Source organism: Leptopilina boulardi, unplaced genomic scaffold (genome assembly GCF_019393585.1).
Source record: "Leptopilina boulardi isolate dan_hultmark-lab unplaced genomic scaffold, ZJU_Lbou_2.1 LbouV2_280, whole genome shotgun sequence".
NCBI lineage: Eukaryota > Metazoa > Arthropoda > Insecta > Hymenoptera > Figitidae > Leptopilina > Leptopilina boulardi.
In genome coordinates this window covers 1990139-2010245 of record NW_026137841.1, presented here as the reverse complement: position 1 = coordinate 2010245, position 20107 = coordinate 1990139, and the positions used below count along the sequence as shown (strand labels likewise).

The 20107-nt window shown below is 35.5% G+C and overlaps 1 protein-coding gene across 3 annotated transcripts in view; it reads left to right on the top strand.

Moving 5' to 3' along the window:
* Positions 1–20107, top strand: part of LOC127282118 (homeobox protein homothorax) — a 388123-nt gene that overhangs the window by 234107 nt on the left and 133909 nt on the right. For all 3 annotated transcript variants that reach the window (XM_051306201.1, XM_051306200.1, XM_051306202.1), the window contains one exon: positions 4410–4520. In XM_051306201.1, coding sequence (XP_051162158.1) covers positions 4410–4520 — 111 coding nt within the window. The remainder of the gene's footprint in view (positions 1–4409; positions 4521–20107) is intronic.

The window sequence follows — 20107 nt, the reverse complement described above, 5'->3', positions numbered from 1 at the left end:
GTCAATACCTTTAAAGAAAGAAATATAAATAAATTCAAATTTATTTAAGAATCCGAAAACCGCTATTCATTTAATATTTACAATTATATTTACAAACTAAGTTTCTATCAGATAAAACTGATTAGAATAAGCCGAATTCGATCATGTCAACCGTTTTTCAAAATTATGTCAAACTTTAAAAATTTTCGTCATGTTTTATATTTTTTAGTCTATTCCAAAAAAGAAAGAACACATAATCAATATAGTATATTACGTGGCTAGGGGAGAAACACACTTTTTTCCGACGAGGGTGACGTGTGCGTCTCTCCGAGGTACGCACTATATGCAGAGCTGTAGAAAATTCAGTTTTCGTCAGGGACGTTATGAAAATAGATTTACTTGAATCTTGTTACTCAAGGTTTTTTTTACTCTGATTATTACGAATTTGAAGATAGTTTTTCAAAATTCAAAATGGCGGATCTGATATGGCGGACAAATTATTAAATTTCTCCGGATTCACTTGAAGCTTGTTTTTTTTTAGACTCCCAAGTAATCTATTCGATTAAAAAACCTGCGTGTTTTTTGGAATAGACTAAAAATATATAATATAAAGTGACGAAGATTTTAAAAATTTGATATGACTTTGAAAAACGTCTAAAGCCGTTGAATTCAGCGAAAATTTGACCGGGTCCTGGTCGGGCCAAGACCAGGCACGACCGGGATCAGATCTGGCAACCTGATCTGGGCCCGATCGAAATGAAACAGTGAAACCGACCGGGGCCATGCCAATTTGCCCGATCTGGAATCCTGGTCTGGTCCCGACCAGGGCCATGGTAATTTTCCCGATCTTATTGTAATTGTAATTTTCGATAAATTATAATTATTTATCTCTAATTAATGAATAAAACAATACAATTAATCAATATTATTTTATTTTATGAATCTGCATTTAAAAAAACATCTCATAAAATGAAAATGAAATAAAAGTTGAAAAAAATTATTTGAATAATTGTTTCGTTTAAAAAATGTCATAAAACGCTATAAATGTATTTTCACTAGTTTTTTAAAAATTTTAAATATGGCAACCAGGCCTGGCCCTGGTTGGGCCCATAGAAATTTACTAACCCGGGGCCAGAACAGGAAATCGGGATGAAAAGTGACAATTTCTGCACGGGTAAATATGATGTTATATAATATTTTGCATACTTAATTATATAGGTAACTGATTACGTTTTATTTATTTATTTTTTTGAAAAACCGTTGATGATCTCAAGATCAGATTTGCTCCAACATTTAATAAAATTTTAAAAAAAATTAAAGACGACGTTTTTTTATAGATGTTTTTTTAATTTTTGAAATTTTCAAAAAAAATTTTTTTCTTTTATTCTTGAATATTAATTTTCATCAAAAGTATACTTAAAAAAATATCCTACTTTTTGAAAAGCTAAAATCGGTTAATTAGAATCAACGTTACATATAATTTTCCAAGAAAAGTAGAAAAATTTTGAAAATGCTTTATATTTTTTAATTTTTAGAATCTTAAAAATTTTTGGTGGAGATGAAGGAATGAATGGAAAAAAGTACAGCTTGTATTTCCATTCAATAAAGAAAATTAGTGTGATGAACTGAGGTGGAATCCATTAAATATTACATTTACGAGTATCTCTGGTGAAAACGTTTTCTGCGAATGTTGAGTTTCAAAACTCAATAAAGAAAATGTTGCATTGTGTTTTATGGATTTGTGTATTAACTATACTGTTACTACGGCGGTCCAGTACGACGGTTCGGTTTCACCAATTGCACTCATTTTGTAAAAGTTGTTCTTATTCTGGGAATCAAAATTTATATTTGTGGGCCTAGAGTATACTTTTTCAGTTGATGTTTATTTACTGTTTAGAATTAGGTTGTCGATATTCTAGATAAAAACAAAGTCTTCTCTTCCAATATTGGAGTTATGAAATTTTCTTTACTTTAAATCAAACTATATAAAGTATAGAAGTTAAAGTATAGTAGTTATATTTCGACTGGTAGGTTTAGAGCTGAAGGTTGTAGCGATTTTTCGAGGGTGAAATCGCATTCTTTCCTCTTGAATGAAAATCCGACTGGAGTATTTTACGCGACAGGCTCAGACGCGAATAAACAGTATATCAGGATTATTCAAACTCATTTGCCTGCTCGCATCGTGCCCATTTACGCGGTCCGCGAAAGAAGGAAGACTCCTCTTCGGCAAGCAAAAGCTATTCTAAAGTCGGAGACGGAATAAGGTACCTGTAGAATTTTTCCTGGAGGAGGAGCGGACGGGAGAGATTTATAGCTGTTAGGAGACAGGGTGTAATCATACGCATCACCCCATCAACCCCGTAACTCTGATTTACCGTGGGAATTTTAAAAGTCTTTTCGAATTCACTGTGTTGTTAGGGGAATTCCTTATGTCCTCCTCAGTGCCACATTTACTCCCTTTTCGCGTTCCTCGTCCTTATTCACAATGTCTGACAATTCACATTCTCGAAAACACAAGTTTCGAATGATAATAAGACATTGAAAAGTCCTTTTTAGAAAAGTGAATGCTTTTTTAATTTCTCTGTTTTGGGTTAGTAATATATCATTGAGCTGAAATGACTCTAATTTGAAGTGATAGGGTCGACAAACCATTACCATTAGTATAATTACGGTGATCTGAGGTCCTCTATTATTTCCGGATCGCGGGTGTTTGCCTTTTGAAAGCCCTCGCCACAAATTGCAGGCTGGAACACCCGTTTCGAAGGCTTGATCGCTTCGAGGTGCAATCATCACAACATAAGTGACGAGTCAAAACCACTCGCGTATAAATCGTTCCAGATTTTGGAAAGCGAGAAATTCCGGGCCGTGTATCATGTCGTTATGAGCAAAATTTATCGCGCTAGAGCCAGGTTTGATCTACGACAACTCGATGATTTTAGGTTACATTTATGAATAGGTCCTTTAATTAAATAATTCTCATTTATTTTGATCCAAATCATTTTTTATTTTGAAATTACATTTAGTTTTAAAATTTAAGGCTTAAAAGTGATGAATTGAATTTTTCAAGAATACATGATAAATATTTAAACTCATTCAATTAGTATCATTCCCTGGGAATTCAACATTTTTTGAAGAGTTAAAAACATCTCTCTAAATCTGCAATTGTTAAAAATAACTAATTTGATTGTAAAAAGTCTAACTAATTTGATTTCTACTAATCAATTTGTCAATAGTAATTCATTATCAGTTAAATTCGATTATAAGTTTTGGTTCGGTCAAAATAACTAAAGTTGACCAATTGACTAATTTTTAAATTATCCTCTAACTAAAATTTAGTGAAAATCGCCAATCAAAGTTAGCCAATATTTTTACTAATTCGAATTTCAGTGTTGATCGACATTAAAATTTTTAAAACAACTTTAACAGTGTCTTTTGATATTTTGAAAGAGGTTTAGAGAGAGAGAGAGAGAGAGAGAGAGAGAGTCTTGCTATCCAGGATACATCCCTTTTACTCTTGGCTACACTCCCCCATAGCAGCTCGTGTGAAATTACTTTTCGGCAGCTTACTCTTACTCGGTATGCCGTGTATCCTCATTCGGTTGGAATCTTCTTGGAAATAAAGTAGGTACCTTTCTTATTTTCGTATCCGGAAAATTGCTATACCACGCTCCCGGCTGAATGAGGAGTCACACTCTGATCTTTATCACTTTATTGTCTTTCTCATAAATAAAAGTAGATAACTTTCTTAAAGAAAAAATTTCAAATTTCTGAGGTAAAAATTGTTTGTAGTGGAAAAATAACATAAAAGAAAGTTGGATATTGCAAAAAGTGTTTCCGTTGCGTTAATGATTACATTTTCTCGAATTTATTTTGCAGTACTAAAGGAACGACAAGTTTGTTTTCCCGTAAAAGCGAAGTAGGTAACACGTATGTTACCGCATCATAACTTGGTTATGGATTTTTAAGCACGGTCGAGTTGGTCCTACTCGTATGTACGTTCATGGGATTTTGATTTACTAGCTCGCGCCTTTACGATCGTTCCACATCCCCGTGGTCGCATTGGCCTGTTGCTGGTGCAAATACTGATGCGCTTAAGTCCGCACAAGTACTCGGCCTCCCACTCAGGAAAAATTGGAAAACTTTTCCGTTTCAAACATTCATCAGAGAAAACACCACCCATAATTCTTCCCATGAAATTGTATCATAAAAAGGTTCTTTCGCTTAACTAAAAGGCACTTTGGCATCTTTTTGTAAAATATCTTTATTTACATTAAAACTGTTGTACAGTGCAATGAATATAACATCAAACACTGAAGTTGCTTAAAGCTTAATTTCATGCTGCAATTAAAGTCTCAAGCCACGACTTTGAAATATCTCAAAAAACCGTACACTCCAATAATGCTAATATTGTTTTATTTTATGTTTTACAGGGAAATGGTGTCCACGTAGAGAATGGAGTTCGCCACCGGACGCGCAAAGAGCAGCAAGCGACGCTGCTCGTCGGGGAGTTCTTTATTCTTCCGTATTCCTCGGCAGTCCTGGTAAGTTGTTTTTTTTTCAAGTAATCAAAGCAATTTTAATTCATTTTCAAATAGCAGTTTGACCGTCCCGAAGAGAGAGGCAACGGCTTTTAAAAAAGCCATTAAAGCATCGCGAGTATATGAATTTTAGTGTTAAAAATAAAAATACACGGATCACATTCATGCTTGCTTTGGTGTTAGTAAGTGAGAAGAGTTAGTAGCACTCATATTTACGTGGTGGGTGGAGCAACTCGTTTATGGCATGAACAAGTTTTAATCACATCCCGGTATTCGCCGTGATGAATAAATATTGATATCGAGTGATGCGTTGACCAATCATAGTCAAGATTTCAGGATGCTCTTATCATGACGTTGATTTCTGCAATTCTGATTGTAGTTCTATTTGCCTATTTTATCCCATCTTCTGCGATGGAAATGTCTTTATTGGTAATATTTTATTAAACTTTTCCTCTTGATTGGAATGTATTAGAAGAAATGTTGGCTTGAACTTTTGTCATGTATATCTATATATAATACATATCAATCTGAACCAATGGTAATAAACCGCATTGAGAGCACCGCTTTTATATGCGGCTTTCACTGTGTCTAACGTAGGCTCTTTTAATCTAATCTTCATAAATTTAACGTATACTCTGAATATGAAGAGGAAGGAATTTTATTACCACTTTCTAAATTTGAATTAGTCGAATTTTGACTAATTTAATTCAACTCACGCAGGAGAACAAAGTTTCACTTTAACTCAGAAATTTTTTTTAAAACAACATGCAACAAATTTTACTCAAGTTGAGGCTGTCTATGCAACAAAAATTATACCAGCTTTTTTCTCCGATAGTAGTTGAGTACTTTGTGACTAATTGTTTAACTAAACCTATTATAATGAATCTCTACTTTTTAATATACAACAATAATATTTTAATCTTATAAATAAATAATAAATTATATAACTTTTACAGCAATTTCATTGAAATTTATTTAAAAATTAGAATTATTCAAGATTATAAAGTAAAAGTTGAAAATATCTGCCTTAAAATTCACTTTCAATCAGAAAAATTATTTATAAATTTTAAATAATCATTATGAATAGTGACTATTAATAAAATGTGACATAAATAATACTTTACGTATATATATATATATAAATTTTGTGTAATTCAAGATCAGCACTACTAATTTTTTAGTTACTATATAAATTCACTCTTTATGTATACACCCAGAGAAATGTTTTATTTGAACCAAATATATAATATGTTTGAGTTAAATAAACGAATATTTGTCTCACAGCCTATACTAGTCTATTTATTTGGGGTAAAGAAAAGTTGTTATTTAAATCAAATGAAAATTTATTTAAATCAAATAAAAATTTACTTGAATCAAATAAAAATTTACCTGAATCAAATAAATATTTATTAGGCTGTGAGAAATATATATCATTTTTCTGGGTGTATGTATTCATTTAACTTGAGTAAACCTTTGATGTCTGTGAAACTGAAAATAAAAAACACCAATTTGTAAAGTATGATATTATTTTTTAAAATGAAAAATGAATGTCCTCCGTGATGGAATTTTATTGCGACTTAAAGTTAGAAATATTGAATTTGAAATTCTTGACTAATCCAAAGTTAACGAATCCACTCCTTTTCAATTAGTTAATATCTACCAAATCCTAAGTAGAGTATATACATAAATAAATAAAATTCAACATTTGATTGTGAATGGTGATTTTTGTTTAGTTCCTGTATTAGTTACTTTTGCTTTCTCTAATTCAACATTACACTTTAACGTGACAATGAAGCCATCTTTTTAATGAAGCAAAAGCTGAAGTGGCAAAAGGACACGCATTGTTTAGTTGGAGAAGAAAAGTAAAGGAGGTAATGTTTTCGCGCGTGCGTTAAAAATTGCATTCAGTATCCTTTTCTGTCGCGCTGTGTACCTCCAGAAACACTCTTTGCTCGCATGAGGGAAGGACTAGGTGGACTATAGCGGAGAGGTTAGCGCACAAGAGTGAACGCTGCGAGAGGTCTCCATGGCAACGAGGCGAGGCGGGAATGCGACGGTAACCATGGCAGCCGCGGATTTCTCTCAGGCCAACCTGTCTGTCCTCTTTTGGTCCCTCGTCCTCCTCATCTATACCTCTTCCTTCCGCCCACGGACTACTCTCGGGCACGTAGCAACTTTACTCCCTTCACTGTTGGAGGTGGTGAATAAGAAGGTGGAGAGGAGGAGCGGTGCACTGCGAATGGAGAAAGAAAGATCCTCGATGGTGTCCAAGTCTCGACGCCTCGCTCGATGTCAGGACAGATCGCCATCTACCATAATCTTCGTGTGCTTTACACTTACAGACTTTTCATATCGAACTTTAATATACTTCTATTTTAAATTAAAGAAATCGCTCTTAATTTACTGTTTAATCTCAACATACAAATTCTGACAACACAACACTGGTAATTGAACTGGTGAATATATGTTAAATTGATACGATTCTATACCAAGAGGGACATCCAATAGTACTGGCATTCTTCTAGTCAATATTAATTGTTTATTAATTAATTATATTAATGTTCGTGTGCGTAGACGTGTCAAATGTTTCGCAGTTAAGGTTCAGAATGCAACCGCAAACAAGTTTGCAGCAATTTGGAGACCCTGATGATCTCATTACCTGGCAACAACAAATCCTCTTGCATAGTTTGCTTAAAAAGTATCCTGGAATGGGAATTCCTCTTGGTTTGGTTTTTCAAGGCTCGCATGTCATCCCTTTCCAACTCCACCTACCATTTACCACTACTCTCTTCACATCTCGACCAGACACCGAAGGCTCCCTTTTCGTAATGTAAGGGTTGTGTTTGGCGTTAGGGGTGAGAGAGTTTAAAACCCCTGGGGGCTTGAGGTTCGGGCCGGTTAGATTTATCGGATGTTTTGGTTGGCAGCCATTGTTATCCTCGGTTCTCTTTATTCTTCTCTCCAATCACTCATTCGGCTAGCGTAGAGAAATACCGCCGCAGAAAAAGTACTAAAAGCAGTCAATAGGCATAAATAGCACCAAAAAAGGAAGGAAAATAGAATGAATCAATTATTTCGCTTGTTAATGAATCTTGGATAGTCATAAAGTTGACATAAACCACAGCTGCCAATCAGGTTCACATGGCTTATTTATGTTCATATTGTTATTAATCTTAAAGATCGTTGTTACATGTGGTCTCCTATTGAATGGACCTTTAATAAAAAGCAGAAGCGTGCATCTTTGGACATTTATTCGAGATAAGCTTCAGCGTAGCTCAGTAGTAAACAACCTGGAGGTTTCACGTCCATGTTCCGTGTCCATTGTTGACCGAGTCTCATATATATTCGCTCCACTTCCACGATCTGGCTTCTGGCTAACATGGATTTCTTTTTTCTCCTTGTTTCTTTAACATTGTGCAGAGTTTGAGCGATGCTCAGACTCGCGCCTTGCCGATTCTCTTTTCAAGAATAGCAAAATATGGTGATGTAGTCAAGTTGAAAGAACAAGAAAGTTTTAGAAGATTTGTTTTTCTTGACTTCCTTTCCAGTAACTTATGTGACTCCTGCAGTGACTATAGTTGTCTCAGCAGTGGAAGTAATAAATCAAATAATTAGTACCCAAAAATACGATTATCGGTCCATCTAGGGGGTTTCGGCGATCTTAAATTACTAATTCAATCTCATGGTATTGTAAAAATTTCAAGAGACATCTGCTGAACGTGTGAGTTGAATTAACATACACAGATCCTACTGAATAAAAGTATTTGTTCTTTATCGATATTATGTCAGAGATCAAGCCGACTTTTGTTATATGTAAGCAGCCTTTTTGCAAACACTGACATGGAATCCAGTGTATTCTCGTCGGTGTTTGCGTTTCACTGGGACGAACAAAGGATAGAAAATTCCTCTTCTCTCAGTGAACACACCGCGCTTTCCGCCTCGACAAGAACCAATTACACGCCCGGCCTTTTTCAAAAGCCATTTCCTCGCGCGCACGCGTGATTCCAAGACTGTTTGTAGGTTGTGTGCGTGAAGCAATTCCCATATGGTATACACGTGAGAATCTCTCAGTCCTGTGCGTGCGTCCAGTTCCTGACCGCTGAAACAGAGAATCGGAGATAGACAGTATAGACTGAAAGAGAGATGAAGAAGAACGAGAAACGAGAGAACTTGGAGAGGAGATGAGGCTACAGGCTGCAGTGATGGATCGTCCAATCAGTGCCGCAAGATGGAACACGAGGTGAGAGAGAACGCGTGCGTCTACCTATAGGTTAGCACAGGACATCCAAAGAGAGGAGTGAAGAGAAGAGGTCATGGTCGGGGCGCTCTTCGACTAATCGAAGAACATGAGGTGGTCTGCCGTTGCTGCATCGGCTTAGAACCAAACTTCTCTCTCCAATTGGTCGATTATACTTTCATTTTTTCAAATTCTTTTTTCTAACAGGAGGACTTTTTGATTTGAAATTCTCTCGCCAATACATACGAAAGACAGCAAAAATTAAATCGATGAAGATTGTCTGGTTTCCATTGTGATTATTGACAATTATTTTCAGTTGAAATTCGAAAGTTGAAGAGTCTTTCAAACAACTTTTCTGAATCTGTGCCTGATAGACGGTGTACGAAATAAAGCAGTGCGACATGGTCCGTGGGTATTCATTAGTTCCTTATTCAAAGCTGGGGGAATAGTTCCGGAGTTATGCCGAGCCACAAAGCACAAAGCTCCATCGTGGAACAATGAAAGCCGCAGATTTCATGAAGCTTGTGGAGATGGGTACAATGCTTTAACCAATGTGTGTACTACTGAACGCGCACGCGAACGAATCCACTTCTCTCTCTCTCTCTCTCCCTTTAAGTTTATTTCACTCTTACCTCTCACCCCCGACTCTTGTGTAATATTCATACGTGTTGAATATATTAATGCGAGGAGAGATATGTAAAGCATGTATGAGGGAGTTTAAATCCCCTCTTTCCCGTCTGTTCTCTACCCTGCGCAATGCAGCAATATTAGTGAAATGTGTCTCCGAGCGAAACCATGTGCGGCTCTGATATTAAACAGGCATCTGCGCGTTCTGGAAACTCATACTCGTCTTGCAGAGTTGCATATGTGCGTCCTGTGGAACTCAAATTTCGCCTTCACCACTACTACTGCAAGTAACATTTTCTTCAGGACGAGAAATGTTCTTCGTTGTAAGGCGAAGGAATTGAAAACTTGACTTGGGGATATGTGCATGTGAAACCGGCTGAGACTGTCTGAGAAAGTCACTTGCGCCAAGTGGTACTTACGGACGTACCTGTATTCTAGGGATCTCGCGACTATCAGGTGATATTTTTCGAAATATGAAATTCACGCTGCTGTAGTTCGTCATAGGAATGGGCAGTGCTTTGAAAAGCAGCTGCGCATAATAGTGCCAGAGTTATAATGTCGACTAAATGTATTATTTTTCAAGCTCAATGGCCCCATAAAGTATAATATTGCTACAGTATCAACTCTTTAGGATAGTGCGCATATTCAATATCGTTCTTTAGATTCATATAATACAGTACATTCTTCAAACATCGTCACTGATTTCCGAACTTGGCTTTAAACACGGAATGACATTTTATTTCAGAATTCAATACAAGTCGGGATATATTTTACTACATTTAAACTTCAAAAGGAAATAACTATTTAGCTGGCGACAATATTAATTATTAATAATGTAATTTAAACATTATAAAAAAATGTTTTGTAGAATTTCACTAGAACAATTATACATAATTCCTTACTGAATTTTAGTAAACATTTAATTAATAATAATTTATATAATATACAATAATTTAATTAATAATAAGTTCTGTATAGAATGTTTTTATGCAAGCATGTGTCGAATTAAATAAGGATAGTTTACAAAAGTAGACTATGTGTCGTTTTCTATAAAAACATTTTCAGATGCATGCTTTTCTTTTAAACATTGCCTTTCAATAGTTGTCTCATTTTCTAGTCGGATGATATTAAATCTTACTCTCATTTTTTTAGTTATGAAAAAAAATTGCTTAAACCTCTAGTTTTCGTTATACTTCATGTATGTAAAAACAGACAAAAGAGCTTTGAAATAATAAAAATATGGTATGTGTTAGAGAAAAGGGTAAAATTAACCAAGAGGGAAAGAGGTTAAAATCAATGCGACGAATAAAAGAGAACTGAACGAATCGAACTAACAAGTTCAGAAGGACAGGTCAAATGCAAATTAATAACAATATGAAAAACAAATGGTTTTTATTTATTAAATTTTTAAAACCTTTGTCCTGATCAAAGAAACCTTGACCTTGTAATTAGTTGCGTCAGAGTAAGCATTAGTAGGTAAAGGAAACGGAGGGGTGTACAGTCACGTGGGCACACTGTGTTCCAGAACATTATACAGAGTTCCCTAACCTAACCCATACGTCTCTCTCCCTTCCTCTCTTTCTATTTCTGTCTCTCTTCTGTCCTGGAACCCAACCCAGACTCTGCAGCTGTCAAACGCAGCCCGAATCTTCTTCTGCTCATGACAGGCTGGAAATGAAGAGAGTGCCCTGCGTACCGTATCCTCCGTCGCATCTACGTACGAACGTACATCTGTGCGCACAAACACGAGCTTACTTTTTCTGATACACATATATAGATAGTATTTGCTAACGTAAGACAACTTTAAAAGTGAGCCAATTCAAAACGAGCTCTTTCCTACACTTTTTCTATCCGATTAAAATTTTAAACAATGTTCGTTAACTGCAACTGCAAATTAAAAACTTTGCTATAGAATCAGTTTCTCTGTTACTCTTATACAGCCTTTTTGTGTTTTAGCAGCATTATTTTATATTGGAAGAAAGAAATATCGCTATTTATAGTCTAATCCCTCACAACACCGCAGGGGTGGATCCACACAAGGCTTTGAGAGAGGGACCCATTAAAAAAAATTGAATCCATATAGTATGCTATCTTTTTCTCTCCCTTATAAAATGAAGCTTGGAATTTGCCACTTCTGAGCAACGGATATTTCAGGATATCCTACGGACGTCCTATAAGCATGTCTCTCGGCTTCGGGCGGTTTGGATATCCGTATGTCCCAGGAATGTTTAAATGGAAGTTATCAATCGATCTTGTTTAATTTTCATTATAACTGTTTCTACATATGAAATGTTAAGCGTTTTTTAAATGTTCGATGCGGATCGATTACTGTTTTAAATTCTTTGAATGTGATATTTTTAATAGGTTTTATCTATTAAATTGTATCAATATACATAGCATTGTTGGGATTTGTTTTGTTTAATAATAAATTTTGGGTGAAACGAATTGTTTTCAAGAAAATAATACACTGCTTTTACGTGAAAAAACTCGATTTTTTGTCGTAAGTTTTTGTGGCAGAATTAATCAAGTGGATTCTTGATGTTAGTCTAGTCTTGCGATTTCATCTTGACCCTTTTATAGCGCTAGTCGATTCTGCTAGAATATCAGTTCACATATGTTCCTAGCGCCATTATAGTGTTTTCGAAGTCTAGACTGAGACCTACCTAACGTCACGAATTTTTTCTACCAGGATCATTCTTAATTCTGCTTTGCTGCGCCAGTGCTGGGCCAAAGTATGCCAAGTAAAATGCATTCGAACGAGAAATCACGAGGAAAAAATGAGAATTTTGTGAAAAATACATTAAAAAAGTTGATGTCTCTATTACTATTGCACTGAAATTTTGACCAAAGGAAAGTCTGCTATTGAAAACTTTTGTAGGACGAAATTTCAATTAAACGAATTACATAAATTTCTGTCACATGGAGTTTCGGGGATCAGTAATCGTTTCGCGATGATGGAAAGATGAGTGGAAAGGGACTGGAGAGGAAAGAGGAGCTAGGAAGAAAATAAGCAAAAGGAATAAAAGAAATACTAATGAAAAAGCAAGAGAACTTAGGCGTGCGTCGCAAAAGAGCGGCTTTGACTTTCGCGTCATCAAACAAAGGAATGTCGTGTGAGCACTCGAGGCGTATGTGTTCGCTCTTCTTTGACGTTTTCGATGGCCGTACTCATTAATTAAAGGGCCTGAACGACTTCATTTGCTCTTTTTAAGTCTAGTCTTTATTTTAATCTTTATGTTTTGAAGAGTACTTTGCTTCACATAATTGAAGAAAACTCTTTGGTCTTTGTTGCTCCTCTTTACTCAATTGCATTAGTCGTTTTACGTCCTGTAAAGGGAATACATAATAGATTGTTTCGAAAGTTTATCTGTCATACAACCGTGATGGTTACATAGTTTACACTGTTAGAAAAATCTGTATTGGATTTAATATATACATGAACATGAAGCAAATATACACTACAGCTATTGAAATGTAATGTTCTAACATGGCGGTTGCAGAAGCCTACACGGAAAGAAATTTAGTTGCAATATTTGATAAATCTGATAGGAAATTTTAGTATTCTCTTTTTCAAACGCGGAACATTTGGGTTTGATAACGAAAATCGGTATATTTTTACCAATAGTCTTTTTAGTAAATATATTCCAGAAATTGAAATTATTATTTCGTAAATTGATAAATTTATACGAAAAACCAGAAGTAAGTTAAACCGACGCGCACTTTGTTATTTACTAAATTTATATGAAAATTTGGAAAGATTATTTCGAAATTTGTTAAAACTATACTAAAAATTCGAAGTGGTTCAGTCGTGACAGATGACGACAGAAACACCAATAGATTCTACGCCAAAGTTTAATCTCTTTCTCATCTCGAAGATAGACGAGGATATGAACTTTTAAATGCACACACACACACACATACACCGCATTGTTTTACATCGATTGGCTTATTTTTATTCCTAACCTATACTAACGATAATACGTATAACATTCGCAGAATAACGCTTCATATATACAAATTTACGCTCATGTGAAAAACTGATGTGACCATTCTTATATACTAACCAGACATATTTTTCACCGCTTATGAGAAAGGTGAAATTATATCAAAACATGTTTAAAAATGTAAATAAAAATCATTATTTATTGGGAAATAATTAAATATTTTATTATTTTTTGAAGAACAATTTTTTTTACTGATTTATTGTACCCTCACAACACAAGGATATTTAGGATATCCCTGGGACGTCCTGGGGATATCCATTTGCTTTTGGCGATTCGGATATCCCTAAGATATCCTCTGGATATCCATGGACATCTCTAAGATATCCCAGGGATATCCAAACCACCGAAAAAAAATCGATATCCCCAGGACGTCCCAAGGATATCCTGAATATCCTTTTGTTGTGAGGGTAAAATCTTCGAAATTAATTATATAAAAGAAATTCAGGTCTGTATCAAGATAATGGTAAAAAGGGGCTTGTCGAAAGAGCTTCGTCAGTCTTCGTTACCACTCGGTGAGGATCGGGCAATTCCGAACGTTCAACTTCGGCAAATTTCGTCGAATCTCGTTAACTTTGATATTTCTTTTTCAATTTTCATATCAAATATATCAAAATCTGAAATAATTATATCATTTTATACAATTCTAATTACGAAATTTGAAATATTTGGTTAGAAAAATTGATAAAGAGGTTATTAAAATTTGACATTTTTGTGTTTCAATAAAAAGATTTCAGATTTCGTAAATATTATATCAAATTTTCTTTCCAACTATATTACATATTCTTATTTTAATCTCAATCATTCTTAAAAATAGTATCGAAAATCTTTATCATGCCAAAATGTTCCGCAATTGTAACCAAATATACTAAAAAGTAACACCATAATATCAAATATTGCTACAAACTTTCTTTCCGTGTATTTCACTAAACGGTCTTTATTTCCTTGATATTGAAAATTTGAAATAACAGTACGTAATTCTGAAAAATCGATATTCTAGATTTAAGAATGTCTACTTAAATAGGAGTCAAGAATATATTATTTATTTTAAGAATATTTCCCACTTACTTCCCGTGTAAAAATTTCCCTACCAAGGCCCTGGTAGTAAATAATAATCTGGTCCCGATCAGGGACAGTTCAGGGCCACTAGAAAGTTCAAGCATGGGAAAAAATTTGTTATTGATATTTCAACTTTGGCTGAAAGCTTACAAAGTATGGGAGAAGAAAAAATATTTTTTCCCCCAAAAATTGAACCATGGCTGAAGGCTTACAAATTATGGTCTTTACCCATAATTTTCTAGCTTTTAGGCATACTTCCATTTTCACGCGATGTGTTGTTTATGTCCAAATAATGTTTTATAAGGGGAGAATTAAAAAAAAAAATTATTCTAAGTACCAGAATTTTAATACTTGTATGTGACATTTGGGTTAAGTACTCTAAATGTCCAATTACGTGTGTTTTTACAATGTAAATTAAATTAAACTTGTTTTTAAATAAAAAACTTTTTTTCTTTATTGGTTAAAATTGTACTTTGCATACATCTTGAACGAAAAAACGTAAACTTAGACTTGGTGTGCACCTAAGGGTGGTAATAGTAACAGAGAAGTAATATATCTGCATATTTAAAAAAAAGATAGCTGATCGCAAAACATTTCATTTGTTTACATTGCTTAACAAGTACCTCGCATGTCTTGCACGATATTACTGTGCACTCGTCTTGTTATTACGACGTTATATTTGGTCTTACATGGGCGTGCAAGTCTCGAATACAATGGTATCAATGAACTCTTTTTTCTCGTCTGTCTTTTTTTCTTTCTTTTTCGTGGTTTCGCGACCATCCTACGAGTTTTGAGCGACCCGTTGAATTCAATCTCGACGAGGGACATCCTCCTTTTCATTTCTCTGCCCACGCATATCTCCTTTTCAGGCAGGCGAAGTAACAACGTTGCCTTTTAGAAAAAACTTTTTAAGGAGAAAAATTCGAAAAATGTCGGGAATTTAGATTATGATTTTTTTTTCCTATGGAAGAAAATGAAAGATGTCAAATATGAAATTTCCTTTAAGAAATTTAACCATTTCTGAATGACATCGAAAGTGTCAAAGTGGTTCTTGTATAAATTTGGCACAAGTTGGATTGTTTCTTTCTCCGCCTATTTGTTCCTGCATCTTGAGAATACATATATACCTTCTCTGCCTGTTATGAATTCTTCCTACAGTCTGTTATTTTTTCAACTTTATGTGTACAATTGTTAGAATTAATTTTTCTCTTTATCAGTTGCAATTTTTATTAGGGAGTTTTTTTGTTTTTATATTTGTTGGTTTTGGCGTTTAGATGTTTTGGTAGGTCAATAGGGAACTAATTGTCGACAGGGTCCGAGGGTGGTTTTCGTAGGGGAAATGGTGGTGGTTCTAGAAGCCCTAGTGCTCGAGGATGTGAGAAGGGCAGACAAGGGTGCTTGACTCAAGGGCAGAAAACAGATTGCTGGGAAGCATAGAAACAATGCCAGATCCAGGGAATGCACTGTGCTGTTGCGACGCACTCAGATCTCCATACAAGGGATGACAACTCGAACTGCTCTGTACCAAAACATGGATCTCCCTTACTAATATGTCCCGTCACTGTTCTCTGCATGCTTTTAAGAAGCGCTTCATACAACAGGTAAACAATACAATATCAACACATCCAGAGTCTAATATTCTTCTCGCGATTAACAGTAACTTATCTTCATTAAAGAAAAATGCGGTTTCATTTCATTTTTGTCTGATTTACTGAATTGCATCTTCATTTCCCTTAGGGAACTTACAGCTTTTGTGGTTCAGTTTGTAAAGGAAGGATATTTCATATTATAATTTAAATCGAAAGGCACAACAGTAATCGATTCATCACTGCAGGTGCACTACTTACATTTACATACGCGATAATGTCTGCATACGTTAACATTATACGAGTAACTGGATCCAACTGGCTAAATAAATTTACGAATACAAATGAGAATTATAAATATATATTTATAGTTAATATGTTTTCTGCTTACATATATGTATATCACCATTGTTTTTAAATTATATCTCAGGACTATGAATAGGGGAAAAATATTCTTAAAATTACTTTTCATTCTGTCTGATGAGGATCCTTGTCACGAGAATAACTATCAATTTATGCGTTGCCTTGTCGTGTACGCATCATGTTCGTTGACTTGGAAAAAATGCGTTTGATATCAGAGTATTTTTATCCAGTATTCGATTGCAGTTTCTGAAGCTGTAATTATTGTTTACATCACAGCTTATATTTGCAGTAAAATATAAGTATAAATCAAGTTGAATAGAATTCTGGGTTGTCACTAGAGTTGAAAAAGTTTTAAAATGCCTATCTTCATTACAAAACTATTCTTCAGTGAAAAGAGTTGAAACGGAAATATAACCCTCTTTCTAATTGTATGCAGTGACAATCAACTTTTTTAAAAGCAATTGAGATAAGTATAATTTCTACTTTGCTGACCATCATTTTTAAGGCCCTGACCCTTGAGAACGCATGGCCTCATATCTTGCTAAGTGCATCGTAAAACTGGCGCTAATACGGCGCAATCTAAGCGCCTCTGATTTACGAGGACATCATCTTGTCCACACGTCTCGTCGTGTCTGCATTGGTGGTCTCGACACACAAACGAGTATGTGAATTGAATTCCATCTCCCGATGTAAACCATATATTATCTGAAATTTTCTAGATCCTGGAATATACAAGCTATCATTTCTAATCGAAAAAAACTAAACGAGAGTGACAAATATCAAGTATAACAGTAAGAGGTACAAAATAAAAAGTAATATTTGGAATATTTGGAATTACCCATTACAGAAGAATCTTGCTCCCGCGCGAATCGAGGTACTATTACTACATATGAATACCCGGATCAAATAACTCGACCGACGCTCGGACGAACGCTCTATTACCAGTCAAGTAGCAGTGACAGCCTGTGGGCGGCTCACTGCTACCCGACTACCATTAGAGCGTGCGTCCGAGCGTCGGTCGAGTTATTTAATCCGGGTATTCATATAAGGAAAAAAATTAATCAAGTCTCTCGACTTAAAATCGATAATAATACAAATAATTTTCTTCGATCAACGTTTTCAAAGTAATTTTCTAGGCTTAAAGAATCTTGGGTGAAATAATCGTAAAAAAACGGAGAGTAACGCCCACGCAGACGGCAGGATATTTTTCTACATATCCGCTGAATACTTTTACGAACGAAGGATCATTGAAAGAAGATGAAAAGGAGATGGTAGTATGACGGTATCTGCGAGATAAGTTTGTTGCTAGTGTGGCATTCTGCCATAAGGTTTAAGTTTACGAGTGGAAATGAAGCTGAACACCGATAATACTGCTGTATTCCTTTCTGTTGACCTCGCGCCAAACACCTATGTACCTATTTCCAGTCTCTCATGTAAGCTTGTCCAGAATACTTCTCTAGTACTCTCTTGCTACGCAATCCTATGGTCTGATAGCGTCATTTACCTTAGAGCTCTCATCGTTAATGTGCATCCTATTATTAGCATGCAGTTGCAAATTGTTTTGAAGTGTCAGTCAAGAGGCTCCTTCATTTAAAAACGAATCTTACAAACTTGACATGAAGGAATTCTTGGATAAGTATATAGGGCATATTATTTTACAAGGATTTATAAAAGCCCAAAGTTTATGTTATATTTTTTACTCTTATATAAATAAACTCAACCGTGTGATTGTTTGACTCGAGCATTTTTTTCAGGGAGAAAACAGTTTTTAATTTGTTTCCGTTCCTTTTTTGTGAGACGTGCACTTGGACCACAGACTATGTCAAATTCGTCGTAGTTTATACTCGTCATGCTTGGTAAAGATAGGAGCGAATTAGTAGTAGTGTTAGGAGAAGGAGTGTGAAACGTCAGGGAGGAAAGAATGTGTGAACACGTACGATGGGGTCTTTAAGTTTAGGAAAAAAGAAGAGGACCTCGAAATGTTGAAGGGCGAGGGAAAAAGAAGAGTTAGGATTTAGTTCTCGCCGTTTTCTTCGTAGCAGCTGTCGCTGTTTTGTCTGCGGTTGATCGTTCTTTCGTTATTTCTTCTTCAATTGCAATACACTCTTCGTCTTCTGCTGCGCTATTTTGGTTACGTATTAAAAATGCAGCCATTGGCCCACGTCATCACCCCTATTCCACCCTTAGTTCGTCGTCAACTTTATGCTTGTCGGATCGTCTTTTCGATAAAATTCACTCCATTCGAGCGTCTTGTCTTCCACATCTTTCGAAATTAATTAAGTGTTCATATTTAATTTCTGTTCTAGTTTGGCTTTGGGGAAGTAAAAAAAGTTACCGATAATAATTGAATTCATTTTGATGATTTATTTTCCTCTAATGTCAACTATTCTAAATGGGACGTCGAGTTCGAAGAGGTAGACAAAACTTGAGCGTGGTCAATGGTGTAGAATGCAAAAGGGAGACTTAGGGTACAGTATCGGAACACGAGGCATTGTTCGATGGAACGTTTGGAGCGAGAGATAGGAGATCCTAAAGAGATAAACCTTCAAGATGATGCAGCACTGGCGATGCTTCGCTGCTCAAGTTGATCGTGAATTTACCGAGCGAGAAGCACTACTCCTCAGAAATACATGGATTCATTCGTAAATTGGAAGATATCCGCCTCCAAAGGCGACGAACCATTTCGATGCAGATTCGGATGACCCAGTTTTTAAAATCGTTAAACATTTGAACATTTATCAAGATTTTTCAGTTTTGACAATATCAACCATTAGGAAGTTTTCTTCTTCAACTGATGGATTTTTTTAATAGTAGAGTTTTTTAAATAGTGAAAACATTTATAGAATGTAAAAGTGCAACTTTACGACTGCAACAAATGCTCAATTACTTTTACCAAATATGGACCGCAAATTCTTGATTGATTTGCTAATCCCGCAAAGTCATCGCTTGCATAGTACACCACATGCGCATTGCAGAATCATCAAATCGACCAAAGACCGCAGAGTTACGTTATCCATCGCAAACCAGTACCAATAACCAGCAGCGCCACCACTAGTCCAACGAGGGTGGTTTTGATCGTGATTGCTGCGCGTCGAATTTGTCGCCACGTGTTTTATTGTACGATGAAATAGGAGGGTGCAATGTGCTTTGGCAAGAGAAGAGGGGCTTGCAATAAAACGGACGCGTTAAACGTGTCACTCAACGTCATGTTGCTGGCACCGATCTGCCAGAGCACAGAGGCACATGGTGGCACAATCTGAGCGTTGGATCGCGTTCACTCTTTCTCTCTTATTAACAGCTTCACGTGCTCAGTCAGGCTATTAATTTCTACAAACCTATTAACTCTGATCCCCGTCTGCAGTCATTAAATGCTTTTTTGGAATTGATTGTTCCAAATTTTCTCGGCTATGCCGAGGTTTATTTAAAAACCGATCAACTTAAGAATTCACATGTGAGATTTGGTAAATTATTTTGATTCTTTGAAACCTTGATCATTCAGCACTTACAATTATAGTTGTTTGTTTTAAAAAACATATTAATGTTGACTGTGATTTCTTTTTTTGAAACGCAATGCAAATAAGTTATCGAGTTTGTTGACAATTCGATGAACGCCGACGAGCAGTCACCCAGATTACAAGAGTAATTTCAACTCATTACTCTTCTGCCGGATTTATCAGCTCGGTACCTACCCGATAACGCTTTTCGTTCGCTCGTTCC